Source organism: Pongo abelii, chromosome 3, assembly GCF_028885655.2.
Source record: "Pongo abelii isolate AG06213 chromosome 3, NHGRI_mPonAbe1-v2.0_pri, whole genome shotgun sequence".
Classification (NCBI taxonomy): domain Eukaryota; kingdom Metazoa; phylum Chordata; class Mammalia; order Primates; family Hominidae; genus Pongo; species Pongo abelii.
Genome location: NC_071988.2, coordinates 127,229,989 through 127,245,549, shown reverse-complemented (window position 1 = coordinate 127,245,549; position 15,561 = coordinate 127,229,989). Strand labels below are relative to the sequence as shown.

The 15,561-nt window shown below is 37.4% G+C and overlaps 1 protein-coding gene across 2 annotated transcripts in view; it reads right to left on the bottom strand.

The window, feature by feature from the left end:
• The window catches only part of ARHGEF38 (Rho guanine nucleotide exchange factor 38), a 158,141-nt gene that overhangs the window by 80,686 nt on the left and 61,894 nt on the right, over positions 1-15,561 (bottom strand). For both annotated transcript variants that reach the window (XM_063723557.1, XM_024246164.2), the window contains exon 2: positions 11,274-11,461. In XM_063723557.1, coding sequence (XP_063579627.1) covers positions 11,274-11,461 — 188 coding nt within the window. The remainder of the gene's footprint in view (positions 1-11,273; positions 11,462-15,561) is intronic.

Sequence of the window (15,561 nt, the reverse complement as noted above, 5' to 3'; positions counted from 1 at the left end):
CTAGGCTGGAGATAAAAATTTGCCAATCATCAGCACGCAGATGGGATTTTTAAAGCCATGAACCACATCAGATTTGCAACAGAGCTAATGTGGACAAAAGAGAGAAGAGGACCACAGACAGAGCCCTCAATTACTTCAGTGTTTATAGATGAGGATTAACCAGCATAGGAGACTGAGAAGCAGCAGCCAGAGTGGTACAGGGAAAACAAAGAGTGTGTAGAGTCCTGGAAGACAGAAAGCACTGTTTTTGTCAAATGCTGCCAACAGGTCAGGGAAGTGAGTGCCTCCTTTTGCTAATGTCTAAAGCAATTAATTGTTTGCATAACTAATTAGCACAACTAATCATGACTGCCTTCTGTCATGATCACTTCTAGCATTGCCTTGAAATAGATCTTTGATTGTTATTTGTGTTTTATGTGTTTATGAGTCATTTTCTTGGCCACATTATAGACTTTACTAGGGCAAGACTGTGACATAAATTTCCTTGATACCCACGCAGAGCTCAGGAGCAGGCACTGCATGCAATAGGCACTTGACAAACATTTAATTTTTTAATTTGCATATTCAACTAAAATATCACATTCTTCTTGAAATATAACTCAGTTAATCTGTCTGGAAGTGATCTGTCCCTTCTCTGAACTCCAATTGCACTTATTGTCTACACTTATCAATTATCACTTTGCATTACAAGTTATCTTCTCATAGCTATAAGAGGCCTCTCACTAGGGATTCTTAGTTTTTTGATGACACAAAAATGTGTTTCATATGTCCTTACATACTCTAAATGACCTAAAATTAATTAATTAATCAACTCATGTAATCATCTACCTTGCCTGTGTCTAAAGTGCCTTACATAAGTACATATTAATAAAATAATTGTTTCCTTAATATCTGCTTCCTTTCTGGCCCAGTGTTACTGTTTGGAGTCCAGGATTTATGGCCCTGTACTGATATGCACGGCTATTTTGATCTATGCCTGAAAAAACTGTCTCAACATTGCTGGCATTTCATTAGAGAGGTTTATGGCAATATTATAATAATCACAGCCACTGAAATTTTGTTGCTTATTTTACACACACACACAAACAAAAGCAAATTAAAATTGTGGTTTATGCATCATCTCCATTCTGGGAAGTAAAGTAATGAGCACAAGATCATCTTTCCCAGGCTGAGGGATGACTTTTCTGGATATTAAAACAGATCCACTTAACACATCTATGTTTTTCAATTCTGGGCAGCCCAAATCCTGCACTGAATTGGGAAATGCATTCATTTTTCTCCTCACTTGGTCCAGCAGATTCTGATCTGGACTATAGAGTATAAAAATTAGAGAACACTGAAGCTGTCCTAAAATGGAGCTTAGGAAGTGCTTATAAATGTAACAAAAAGGAGGACAGTTTCCATCATAAAACTATAGTACAAGGATAAAAATGAATGCCTCATTTTTTTGAGTTGAGACTTTCTGAACAAGCAAAGATAAGAGATTTCCTTCCCATAAAAAGAAAACTCACATACTAGAATATCGATGTATCACTTTCATACCCAACTAAATCTGAATCCAATATGACAGCAAACTATGTGTTTTCCAGGTTGACAAAACAGAAATGTCCCTCCAGGGGAAAATGGGAAAGTAAGTGAAGTGTGATGACTCAGTGTCAGTACTTGAGAAAGAGGCCAGTTAGATATTATGTATTAACATAATCACATTGTGGCTGGCAACACTGTGACTTTTATTTTTAAATTTAACATTTCACATCTATAACCTCCAACACATAGGAACTGCCCTTATTAACAAACTTACAGAAAATCAAGACAAATTTTATTGAGTTTTTTTTTTCTGACTTTATGAGACTTCAGGTATCTGGCCTTATTATGGAGAACAATGGCCCAGACTATATAATAAATGCTAGGATTCCACAGAAAGTGTGAAAATGAAGTCTTTGATTTAAAAAAAAAATGGAGTTCTAACCTGGACATACAGATTACAGGATTTTTTGTTGTGATGTATCTTATCCTTCATGAAAATCGGTATTTGTAAAGGATTGAAGAATATTTGTATCGATAGTTAAAGCAGACTTCCAGCAAGAGTATAACATTTTCAAGTCAGCACCTTAGTTCAGAAAGGCCAATACAAAGTAGAATGAGAAAGGCAGGTATATTTCTTTTGAGTCATTTCTCCCAGCATCTTAATTATACTTGGCAGGAATTGCTCTGGTTTTCTCAGATTTTTATTTAATGTAGTGAACAAAATCCCTGTTTTTCTCTGGCTTTTAGGGCATCTTTTACTTTGGAATTACCAGCCTGGTTTGGATATCTGTACTCACTAAAGTCTGTGAGGTCTTGTGACTGAGGAGTTTGACCTCAGGAACTGCCTTACTCTACAGTGGGTGGGGCTGGATCGAATAGGAGATGGAAGTGGAGAAAGGGACTTGGCTTTTTCATCAGTTTGTTTTACAGTTTACATGGATTTCTGGTGTTTCGAGCATAGCGTGAGAAACAGCCAAGATATATAGGAGATTGTTTTATACATTATAAAATTTCTTCCAAACAACCGAATGTGTACCCTTATTCTTAAATGTAGTCTCTACCCCTCTGAAAACACAATATATTAAAAAAAAATTTGGAAAGTTTGGGAGAGTAAACAAGGTAAAGGATCAGAGGAAAAATTTTATCCTTACATGTAAAATTTTACATGTGTATTTAAAAGGATTATTTAAAGAGAGAAAGGGAGGAAGATAGAGAAAATAAGGGCATTATGTTTTTAATTAAAGTTCTTATTTTGAATTAATTGTAGATTCACATGCAGTTGTAAAAATAAATGAAACAGAGAGATCCATGTACCCTTTACCAAGTTTCCCCCAAGGCTAACATCTTGCAAAAAATAGAATGTGTGCATTGGATTTTGATGTTGTGGGGTAGAACATATTATAAATGGCATAAGGCAATTGTTTGCATAAATAAGACATGTCTGTGAGAAATCAATACCTTAACTCCACTGAGTTCAGGGCAATTTCATGGAAGAGACAGAATTTTAGAGAGTAGCCAACTTTAAGAAAGTTGTGGTCAGTGAGCCAAGATGAAATGTGTTTTCAGGCCCAGACTGCAATCAGAAAATTCTGGAAGTGAACAGAGATGGGAAGAGTAGCTGGGTGATTTAAAAAGAAAGACAGAGAGAATTCCATGGTTGCCTATTAAGCAAAAATGAAAGACCATTCTTCATGGAAACAGTAAATGTCTTTTAGTGAAGGTGACAGCTGGAGAAAACAATTTTGACAAGAGTCCTCTGTGACCATTGAAAATTCATGCCCAAAGATATTTGCTTACATCTGGTTTCTTCTATTTGTTATGTGGGCAAAATTTTAGCAAATAACTTTGAGAAGCTTCATTTATCTATCTATCCACCTATCTATCTAGGAAAACTGGCTGTATTTTGATAATTACTAGATAAAATATTTTTGCCTTGGTCCTTTTATCTTGTATTTCAGTGAGCTACCATAACAGTAATTCTGTCCTTTGTTCAATGAAAGTAGCAAAATTTCATTACATTTCATTGTCTGAATTCCTGTTATGGACAAGTGAGGGGTCTGAGGAGCTGGGCTGGGAGTCAAGGGTGGTGAGAGTATTCAGATAGAACTGAGAGTCATCTCAGAGAGTGCGTCTAGGGAGTGACACTAAAATTTAGAGCCAAGTAAGCAGTGCATCAGGGCTGCTGCAGAGCCGCTATGCACCGTATAATTTCTGGGAGTGCTGTTCCACAGCAAGGCAGCCAGGGGCTGGAGATAGAGGTACAACCTAGCTTTGAGGTGTCATGACAGACACCAGGGATGCCCAACCAGCTAGAAAGCATCAGAAGAGAGGGCATGATATGGAACTCTGGAAGATTCCCATGATATGTGCTGAAGCTGTAGTTTCTGTTGTATAGGACGGCAATGGGCTCACTCTGGTGAAGGAGGAGCCATGAAAAACACAGCAAAGGGATATACAAGGTTCACTGAATACTTTAGCAGTAAATATAGCTTAAAATGCATAGGAAGTCAATGGGACTTTGGCTATCTCTTTATTATATATAAATTTTCATTGTATTATGGTCTTTGAACAGTATTTTTATTATTATAGTACATCTATATCTCCCTCCTCCCTGTCTCCTTTCAGGGATACTTGGATCTATACTGCATTCTCAGGGAGTTGGTGAGCCCTCCTCACACGCAGCCTTCTCTGTGAGGGTTGGTATGATGGCTAACGCTACAGCAACTTGGTTTGTGGTGGGGGGCACAAGAAGGAAGCTGAATGCCTGAGCCCTGGAGTGCCTTCCCTCCCTTGCTCCTTTGAAGAAGCGGCCAGTTAAGAATTTTCCCTCCCTAACTCCCTCTCTTTTGTGTTTCCCTATCCCAGGGCTTTCCTCACCCACTTTGGACTCTGAGGGAGAGATTTTGTAGGATGTCACACAGAACAATTGCTCGATACACTCCCCACCATCCTGACATTGAAACAGCCCACTGCTAACCTAGGTATGACTGATAACACCAGTAATAGGCACCATTTTACATTCAAGGACTCTAAATTCAGAGAGAGCATGAACATCAAATTTATGGTCCCTTATTTTAATAATTTTTTAAAATTTTCTGTTTAATATTTGTTATTTGTGGCTGAAAATAAAATGTGTAAATATATTGTTGTCTTCAGGGGAAAATATTCCATAATGGCATACAGTCAACCCTCTGAATCCCTGAGTTCCATGTCTATGGAATCAGTCCTCTGTGGATCAAGAATATTTTTAAAAATGCATCTGTATTGAACAGACTCTCTTTCTTATCATTATTCTCTAAACAATATAGTATAACAACTATTTAGATGGCATTTACATTGTATTAGGTATCATAAATAATCTAGAGGTGATTTAAAGTATACAGGAGGATGTGTGTAGGTTATATGTAAATGTAATCATTGCATTCTATATCAGACACTTAAGCTTCCATGTATTTTGGTATTCTTGGTGGATCCTGGAACCAATGCCCCATAGATACTGAGGGACAACTGTGTATAGTATAATTCCTATTACAGAAAATATTTCAGTAGGTTTGTATAAACAATAAGCCAAAATAATTATTGTGCTTATTTCTAAGTGGCAAGACTACAGGTGATTATTTTGCTCTATATATTTTTTCTAGTGAAAATTATTTATATAATGTTACCATATAGTATATCAAAATTTTAACAGAAAATTCCAATTGAATTCCTGTTGATACAAAATTATATATATTTTAAGCCATTTTTTAGAAAACACAAATTTTTCAGCATAAGGCACATGATTAAACCAAATATGAGTAAATTCAAAATAAATACACATAACTTTCTTGTTATAGAAATAAAATTTACCAAGAGTACATTCAAACACATACACTTAAAATATCATTGGATGGGTAAAAATATGCTGGTAATGGAGTTTGCCTCTAGAGGAGGAAACTGAGTAGCTGAGGAATTCTATAGCCCCCTTGAGATCTTTAGTAGATTTGCACTATGTGAATTTTAGCAACTGAAAATAATTAAAAAACAAAGAAAAATAAAAATAAGTACAGTACTCAAATTCCTCCAGCTATTCCTTTCCATCACTTTTTGTCCTTTCCATTGTTAGATTAGTCTACTCTAGTTTGATTTATTTTGACTTATAGCCAAAAACATAGAGTATCTCTCACTGCCCTGTTTGGATAATAAATAACTAGAACCTGTTTTCCCACTAAATGTTTCAACACTAACTGATGTGAATAACGTTTGCCTTCTTTGCAAAACCTCTCACAATGCTGCTATTAAAGAAGATGTGTAACTGCTGAGTTTGATATATTATCAGTTCAGTAAAGGTCTGACATAGAAAAGCCTTGAAGTTAAGATTAAAGTTTACAGCACGATTGTCACAGAACAGTTGTCAGTCAAGGGCTAGATCTAATCACTCATTTGTACACTGATTCACTCATACAAGGTCACTCAGGTAAGCCAGGAACTTCTGGTACTTTCCTCAGTTTTCAACTTCCTTCATTCAATTTTCACTTACATAAAATGACTTGTTTTGTTTTGTTTTTACTGGGAGTGGTCTGAGTTTGATTTTGTATAGAGAAAAGATGATGAATCCGATGATACCCAAATTCTCTCCTAGCTTAACCTGTAGTTGTAAAATATTTATGTTGCCCTAGGTTTAGCTATGCATGGTTTACAGATTGTTGCTATAGTTATCTGAAAACTGTATGTGTTAATTTACAAATTTTGACAGTGATGACAGGTGGTTTGTGGTCAAACACACTGGTAGTTAAATGTCCAGAAGGGAAGTGAGAACAGGAAAGAACTAACAAACATTGAAAAGGTAGTGAACTGAATGAACTGGTGGTGTTAACTAACTACCTCAGCACTCATATAAATGCTGATAAGAGTCATATGAGTACCCGAACATTTATTTACTTAATCAAAGGTTAAAAGTTTTGAGAAGTGGGAAAAAGGCAGATCTGACATGAGAATTCTGAGAACCTTAAGAGAATTGCTATTACCTTAGTGGAGAGAACTATTAGAATGAAATTAAAGTCCACAATGAGCAAGGCAGAGAGCAGACAGCGTTGAAAGATACTTAAATAACAAGGTCAAAGTGTGAAAAATCAACAACCTTAAACGATTCACATAAAACAACCTAGAAAATGTGAGTTAGAATTTTGAGAATTGTAATTCACAGCATTGAGAGCAAAAGCCAAATGTGCCAAATAAACGACCATAAATGTTACCATAATGGAAAAGTTTTACTTGGCATGGTCTAAGACACCAATTCTGAGAACTGCTTATAAGAGTTTCACAGGAAGCCAAAAACAAGTAAAGAAAAATAACAAAAAGTAAAAGCACAAAAAAGAATTCGAGAAAATATATAAGAATACAGCTCAGCAATGACATTCATTTTAGCGGGGCTAGTTTGACTCACCAATGTAGCAGATTATTTAAATTGGCAACATTTTCATGCAGAATAAACTTAGTCCATTTGATACAAATGTGGACTAAGAACTCAAAGAAAGACTTTTCTTGTATATTTGGTGCTTTTGTCTGTCTGTTTGTTTGTTTGTTTCTTCTGGAGACAGGGTCTTGCTCTGTCTCCCAGGCTGCAGTACAGTGGTGTGATCATGGATCACTGCAGCCTCAACCTCCTGGGCTCAAGTGATCCTCCACCTCAGCCTCCTGAGTAGCCTGGACTACAGAAGCAAGCCACTACACTTGGCTATTTTTTTAAAATAGGCATGAGGTCTCCCTATGCTGCCCAGGCTGGTCTTGAACTCCTGGCCTCAAGCGATCCTCTTGGTTGTGCTGATCTTTCCAAAGTGCTGGGATTACAGGTGTGAGCCACTGCAATTGGGCATGGTTTTTACTGTTTTTTATATTGATCATTAGCCAATCACAGGGACAGATTTTTGATAAATTGTTCTTATTTTGAAACATGTTTTAGTCACAAATGCTCTTATACCTAGTAAATATTTTATATTTAATTTTAAAATAGACAGTGAATAAAGATGACTCCTTTAGGATCGAGGAAAGCAATTTTTTTGGTTTGTTTGTGTTTGATTTTGGTTTTTAAGATAGTAGATAATAGTGCTATGAATGATTCAATAAGGAGGGTAAACTACTCAGGAGAAAGAAAGGATGCAGATCGGAGTAAAACCCTTAAGTCTGAGGGGATAGAATCCACTGCACTAGCAGAGAGAGGTCATCCTTCATTAGAAGCGGGAACCATTGCTTCTGGTAATAGGAGGAAGCCAACTTATACAGGTAGAGATGCAGTAAGTTGGTAGATTTGGTGTTGGGAGTGTGCACATCTTATTGTTTTTAGTTTCTCTACGAAATGATGGAAAAGGGCATAAGCTAAGAGAAGAAAAAGCGGTGTTTGACATGTGAGGAAAAGGATGTGAGAGAATCTCCTCAGAAATATTACTGGGGGCCCCAGTAGAAAGGGGTCATGAATTTTATAAGAGATTAATTCTGCTGCACAGGTAAAGGTGTGAAGTAGATGAAAAATTGAACTTCACCCGAGTAAGTTGTTGCAGGGAAGTAAATGGAAAGAAAGAGAGAAAAAGGAATTGAAGTCATGTGCAAGGAGCGATTATAATGAAGGACCCATAGAAATTAAAGCATCTTTGGGCCCGATGAAGAGTGAAATGGTAGTAATGTCCATAGCCTGGAGGTCTCGGTGCCATCAGAAGGTTGTCAGAAATCATACCAGTGGGAGTCGGCTTGGGCATCAGAGAATAGTAAGCTTGAAATTCTGATTTTGAGGGGATGAAGTTGTTGGTAATGACAAGTTCTCGGTTATGAGTCTGGCGTGAGTGGCTGAATGGGATTGAGGAAAGATTGTTGGATATGAAAAAGTGAAAGAACTGAGAGGCCCAAATGTTGCATGGGTTATTTGCATGAATATTGAAATTACCTAAAAAAGATGTCAGAATTAAGGAGGAGAGAGAGAGAGTGAGAATACATAGACACAGTGGGCTAGGTTCCAAATTTTTCAAAGAATAAGAGTTGACAGGTAGGACTGTACCATAAGGAAAGGTAGATAGTGACAGAGTCTGATGCCATGTGCATTTAAAATCAACATTTTAATAAGCAGGTAAATGAACATGTTAGTAACCATTGATATCTGCCAGAATAGCAGTTATATCAGATACATCTGGTTTATATGTTAATAAAATGAAATAAAACGCAGCAGAAAACATTTATATACTTAGCAATGACACTAAAGAGCAAATTTTTATCACAACCATCAATATTACTTCTACTCTTACATCATGAATAAGAAATTTCCAGGTTTTCAGAAAGTGTCTGGTAATTCTGGCATGGGAACTGTGGAGGATTAAATGAGAATGCTAACGAAGTGCTTGGAGCAGGATCTGACATATAGTAAGTATTAAATAAAAGTCATGAGGCAGTCAAACTGAAGATGACTTCCTGAGTAAGTAAAGGCTTCCACGCCTTCTTTGCTACTCCTCTTTATACATTGTCTTAGATCAAAAAACAATTTTTATATCCGAAGTGCCTTGACCTATACTGGTTTTCCCTAATTTGTAGGCCAGATGGTTTTTTAAAAAATATTTCTGAGGCCGGGTGTGGTGGCTCACGCCTGTAATCCCAGCACTTTGGGAGGCCAAGTCGGGTGGATCACAAGGTCGGGAGATCGAGACCACCCTGGCTAACACTGTGAAACTCCGTCTCTACTAAATATACAGAAAAATTAGCCGGGTGTGGTGGCGGGCGCCTGTAGTCCCAGCTACTTGGGAGGCTGAGGCAGGAGAATGGCGTGAACCCGGGAGGCGGAGCTTGCAGTGAGCAGAGACAGCACCACTGCACTCCAGCCTGGGTGACAGAGCGAGACTTCGTCTCAAAACAAAACAAAACAAAACAAATCTGAGAAGAGTACTGTGTTAAGAAATATAAAATCTGCTCCTGAATGTTGTAAATAGTTGGGGGCATGACAGGCTAGCAATGCTTTTATAATCATGGGTAACATTAAAATATGTCTCAGAATCAATAAAGTTGGATATATTTGACTAAACATGGCAAAAACAAAATAAACATACATCTTAAACAAGGTTAGAAACCAAAAGACTTACCAGAAAAATTATTTGCAACATGTGGGATGGAAAAAGAATAACTCTAATATACAGAAAGTTCTTATAAAATAATAAGAAAAATATTAAACCATCATTTTTTAAAAGAGCAAAAAACATGGATATGAATAACAGAAAAGACCAATGAATATATGAGAAGATATTTATCAGAAGGAATCAAAAGAACATTTATGAAATCAACAAGTCTCAGCATTAAAGAGGATGCAGAGAAAATTCTCTCTGAATCATTATTAATAGGAATGAATATTAAAATCATATTGACTTTCTGTTTGGCAGTTATCCATTTTATTCAAAATCTTAAATATGCATACCCTTTGACCTAATAATTCAATTTCTAGGAATTTATTCTAAGTATATAAGGAAACAAACACCCAAAACATCTCAGCCACTGTAATAGTAGACAGATATTGAAAAACATTAGTACTCATAAAAAGATACATATAACAGATTTCTGGATGAAACAAGTATGTTACAAGATATTATTTGTAATTTTGATCACATTTATGTAAAAATATATGCACTTGTGTATGTATATGTAAGTGTTCAAATAGATGTCTGAGGGGATATGTCTGATCGTGTTAATAGTAATTTTCTTTGACCGTGGAACTTCTGATCATTTTCACTTTCTAGCTTCTGTTTTTCTACATTGTTTGATTTGTGTATTTACAACCCTAATGATGAGTTATCACTCCTTGGAGTCTTTGCCCTTGTATTCCACTTTGCCTGGACCATTCTGTTACCTCCTTCAGTTCTCTGCTCAATGTCCTCCACTGGAAAAGTCTTCATTTGCCACTCTATTTGAAATAGAATGAACACCCCTTTGTCCCCAGCTTGCTTGCTTTCTTTCTTTCTTTCTTTCTTTCTTTCTTTCTTTCTTTCTTTCTTTCTTTCTTTCTTTCCTTCTTTCTTTCTTTCTTTCTTTCTTTCTTTCTTTCTTTCTTTCTTTCTTTCTTTCTTTCTTTCTTTCTTTCTTTCCTTCCTTCTTACTTACTTTCTTTCTTTCTCTTTTTTTTTTTTGAGACAGAGTCTCACTCTGTTGCCCAGGCTGCAGTGCAATGGCGTGATCTTGGCTCATTGCAACCTCCGTCTCCTGGGTTCAAGCAATTCTCCTGCCTCAGCTTCCCAAGTAGCTGGGATTACAGGCGTGTGCCACCACACCCAGCTAATTTTTTGTATTTTGTAATTTTGTAGAGATGAGGTTTCACCATGTTGGCCAGGCTGGTCTTGAAATCCGAACCTCAGGTGATCCACCCACCTTGGCCTCCCAAAGTGCTGGGTTACAGGCATGAGCCACAGCACCCGGCCTTGTCCCCTTATTTCATTCCTTTTCCCTGCTTTAGTTTTCTCAGCCATACTTCATACCATATAACATATCTTAATTTTGTTTGCTTATTTATTTATTGTGTATTGTCTGACTCCTCCTTTTCTGCACTAGAAAGTGAACTCCACAAGGGCAGGACTTTGTTTTGTACTAAACTGTAACCCCAGAGCTGAGAACAGTGCTGTTTTGGGGAGAAAGGCACATCATCCCACGGATACACCTGAGTGCTTCAATTTCATGGTGCTAGTGATCCTATTTAGGATATGGGAGAGAAAAAACTGAAAAAATTAAAATCTCAAATATACATTTACCTTTTTATTTCTCAGGGGCTGAACCACTTCCCTAACACACAGCTCTAGATCATTGAGATAATCCTTTTCTGTCTGTATCAGCTCCTCAATGATCTTTTCCCGCTTTGCCATCATCCTCTTCATTTGGTGCTCTTCCTCTGGGGTTAAGGTCTCAGCTACAGAACACTCACCCTGTGGAGTCATCTTTTCTGTTAAATGAAAACATATACAGGTGAGGCATTCTGCTGAGGTTTCTTTTTCCTTCATTACAAACAAACAACACCTTCGCAGGACTTTGTTAATAAGGAAAAAGGCTGAAGGTATCCTCATGATGTTTTCTTAGGAAGTGATATACGGACATTCCCCTACAAAACTATGAGCAAGAGGAAAAGTGGGAGCGAACTTCTTCTAAGAAGTGAGTTAAATGATACTCAATTATCATGGCTTCTTTAAAATATCCCATTGCTAGTAGCTTAGCCTTTAAAGCCAGTATTCAGCCTGGAGGTCAAATGTATAAAAAAAACAGTTCAGAACTTCCCTTCACATTTGCTTTTAAATCAAAGGAAGAATTTTAATTAGTAAATGAAATGCCTTTAATTAGTAAATGAAAATGAATTTTGTTTGTCACTGTTATTAAAAATAATTACCTCTCATTCTCAGTGGGTAATATCCAAATCTCAATGAAATGGAAAACAATTGCATGATTGGAGTTTTTCTTTTCAATTCACTATCAGAATCCATGAGGAGTGAAGAAGTGGTGGATTAAATAAATTTCAACTGAAATTTTTCATGGTTCATCTTTTATACCAAGCATATCTTGTTATTTCAAAATTCTTGAACTTATCAAACAGAAAGTTTTAATTTAAAAAGTCATAGTACTGGGGAGATAATGAGATAAATGGGAAGCCTCATACATAGCAAAAGTTTATATGAAGTATTCAAGTAGGAAAGCTAAATATCTTCAAGGACAAGCTCCCCACAGCAATGTAAAATTTTGGAAGCCACAAACCAGACCACAGACCATGAAATCAAAGTGGCGATAAACATCAGGGCAGTGTGTGAGTATGTGTATGTAAGAGTGTGTGTAAGTGGATTTGCTTCAAGCTTGAAGCTTAATTTTCATCTTAGTTTCTGCAGTTGCAGAAGTAATTATATTTCACTTAAAGTTAACATGATTCTAGTAACTGGTATATGAGACATCTTCAATGTTGACACCACTCCCTGAGAATGTGGAACTTTACAAAAGGGCCTATAAAGAGTCTGTACAGTAAAAAATAAATGTACAGGTCACAATGTATGAAAGTGAAAATAAGGAGTGTTTTCTTGGCTGACTCCGGAAACAAAGCTAAGACAACTGGAGAAACAATATAGCAGAGGAGTTAATGGTGGGATGTCAAGAGACAGCCCCAGGAATGTGAACAGACACTTTAAAAAGTAATGAGCTCTCTCTCTGGCCCACTAACTTCAGCATTTCAGGAAGAGGCTCAATATTCAAACATCTGTGGAGAGTAATTCCAGCATCAGTTTGGAAGCTATACTAGGTTGATCTTTGGACAATCCAGACCCGCAGGTGAGTATGTTTCGGAATCATTTATCGCCTACCAATCCTTCCTTCATCAGGAAAGCAGGAAGTTTTGACAAATAGCATCCAAAACCACATGGTTTTATGAGATTTGGGCTACTTAGTGCTAAAGAAATAATCCACATGAGGCCGGGCGCAGTGGCTCACACCTGTAATCCCAGCACTTAGGGAGGCTGAGGCAGGCGGATCACACGGTCAGGAGATCGAGACCATCCTGGCTAACATGGTGAAACCCCATCTCTACTAAAAATACAAAAAAATGAGCCGGGCATGGTGGCGGACTCCTACAGTCCCAGCTACTTTGGAGGCTGAAGCAGGAGAATGTCATGAACCCTGGAGATGGAGCTTGCAGTGAGCCGAGATCGTGCCACTGCACTCCAGCCTGGGCAAGAGAATGAGACTGTGTCTCAAAATAATAATCATAATCATAATCATAATCCACATGAGTTATATGAGAACAGATAATCTATTCAAGGAGAGAGAATGAATGCATGAGATATCCTGTAGCCCTCAAATCTTGATCTATATTATGAGAATTTGGGGGTGCTTGCTAATTTGTTTTTTTGTTTTTTGTTTTCAGAAACAGGTTCTCACTTTGTCAACCAGGCTGGAATGCAGTGGTGCAATTGCAGCTCACTGCAGCCTCAAACTCCTGGGCTCAAGCAATTCTCCCGTCTGAGCTTCCCGAAGCACTGGGATTACAAGTGTGAGCCACTGCACCAGCCTAATTTGTAATATTTGTATTGGAAAGTAGAAGCAGCCTGCCTCTCAGTGCCCCAGATTTGAAAAAGCAAGTTACAATCAGGTGTCATTACAATGAATTATTTTGGATATGAAAGAGGAAGACAGGACACCTTATGAGGGGAGCTGCAGTGAGGAGGCTGCATTGTGGCCCTTTCTTTTTAAACATGTATATATTCAAGATGTACAACATAATATTTTGATGTATTATACATAGTGAAATGATTGGGTGGGGGTGGGGGAGACTGAGGGCAGAGGGGTGTGAGGGAGGTCCTTTACTCCTGGAGTATGTGAAATAGAGCACAGGAGGAAATCTCATGCATAAGAAAGCTGACAAACCAGTATGGACACTGCCCAATTATCACTTAATGTTTCCTTGAAAATAAAAATGATGCTGATGAAAAACTGCTCTGACATTTGCTTTTCCAGGTTCTAAACCTTTTATGCCTTATAAAATTAATCTGTGAATTATTTGGGATCCTAGCAAGGAGAAGGAAGTTTTTCCTGATCGTTGACAAAGGAATATCCCTAAAACATGCATTTGGGTTCCTTTTGGTTCTAAATTCCAGGACTCAATCACAATGTTAACTTAACCTGCTTCACAGACGTTTCAGTTGCTGCACTTAAAAATGTACCACATCAGATTTTGTCAATTAAAAACTGCGTAGGTTTTCCAATACTGCTCAACAACTAGTTGAGAACAAATTTGTGGGGGCAAAGTGGGTGAAATAAAGTGTCAGTGAAAATACTCAACTTCTCCCTCAGGTATAAAAATATCTCAGGGAATTTACAGTTGAGCAACCTTATGAGATATCTTTGTTTGCTCTTTTGACTCAAGTTTATTGTAGGAACAAAAACTTCACTTGCATCATTTTATGGTCAGGTTTCTAAACACTTTCTATGTTTGCATTTCTTAAACCAACAAACTCTCTGCAATGCATTGCGGACACATTTTGTTTTTGTAAGATCTTTCTCTGCATTTAAACATTTTATCTTTTAGTTATACTTAACTTTTATATATAAAAGTATTTGGAACTCAACAATATTGCCAACACATATCACCCAAATCAGCAGTCAGCTATAGCCCGTCTTTTATTTCTGGATGAAGCAACAGAGGGGGCCTGGCGTGGTGGCTCACGCCTGTAATCCAACACTTTGGGAGGCTGAGGTGGGTGGATCACCTGAGGTTAGGAGTTTCATACCGGCCTGACCAACATGGAGAAACGCCGTCTCTACTAAAAATACAACATTAGCCGGGTGTGGTGGCACATGCCTGTAATCCCAGCTACTTGGGAGGCTGAGGCAGGAGAATCACTTGAACCCACGAGGCGGAGATTGCAGTGAGCCGAGATCATGCCATTGTATTTCAGCCTGGGTGACAGAAGGAGACTCCGTCTCAAAAAAAAAAAAAAAAAAAAAAAAAAAGCAACAGAGGGGCTATTTAGGAAAGAAGGAAAAAATTGTTTTAGGAATAAATGTTTTCCAATAGTTTGCATATAATAAATACAATGTCAAAGCCAAAGTGAAACTAAGGTTAAAAACATATTCAGATTGCTATAAGAGAAATATGCAGCTGTATATTAAAGCAGTACCATGTAATTGACTTCACTCTGTATTTCTTTCACACTCAAGTTTTATTTTTCCAGCAGTGATGTGAATTTTTACTATTCTAGCCACAAAATTCATTAATAATATATGTGGAGATTCCTGGCCAAGGAAGTTTATATAAAAAGAGGTTGTTGCAGTTTGGGAAAAGGATAATCTGACTTGAGATCAGCTCTGCCACTCCGCTGTGAGAATACAGTAGACTAATAACTAATAGTTATCCTCACAGAGCCTTGGTTTCCTTACCTGTAAACTATGCATGAAAACCATCACAGTCTCATCATGAAGACTGAATTAAATGAGCAGCTCCGTGTGGAAGCTCCTTGAGATCTTTAAAACAATACAAATGTTAACTATTTCTGTGGGAATGGGAACAATAGG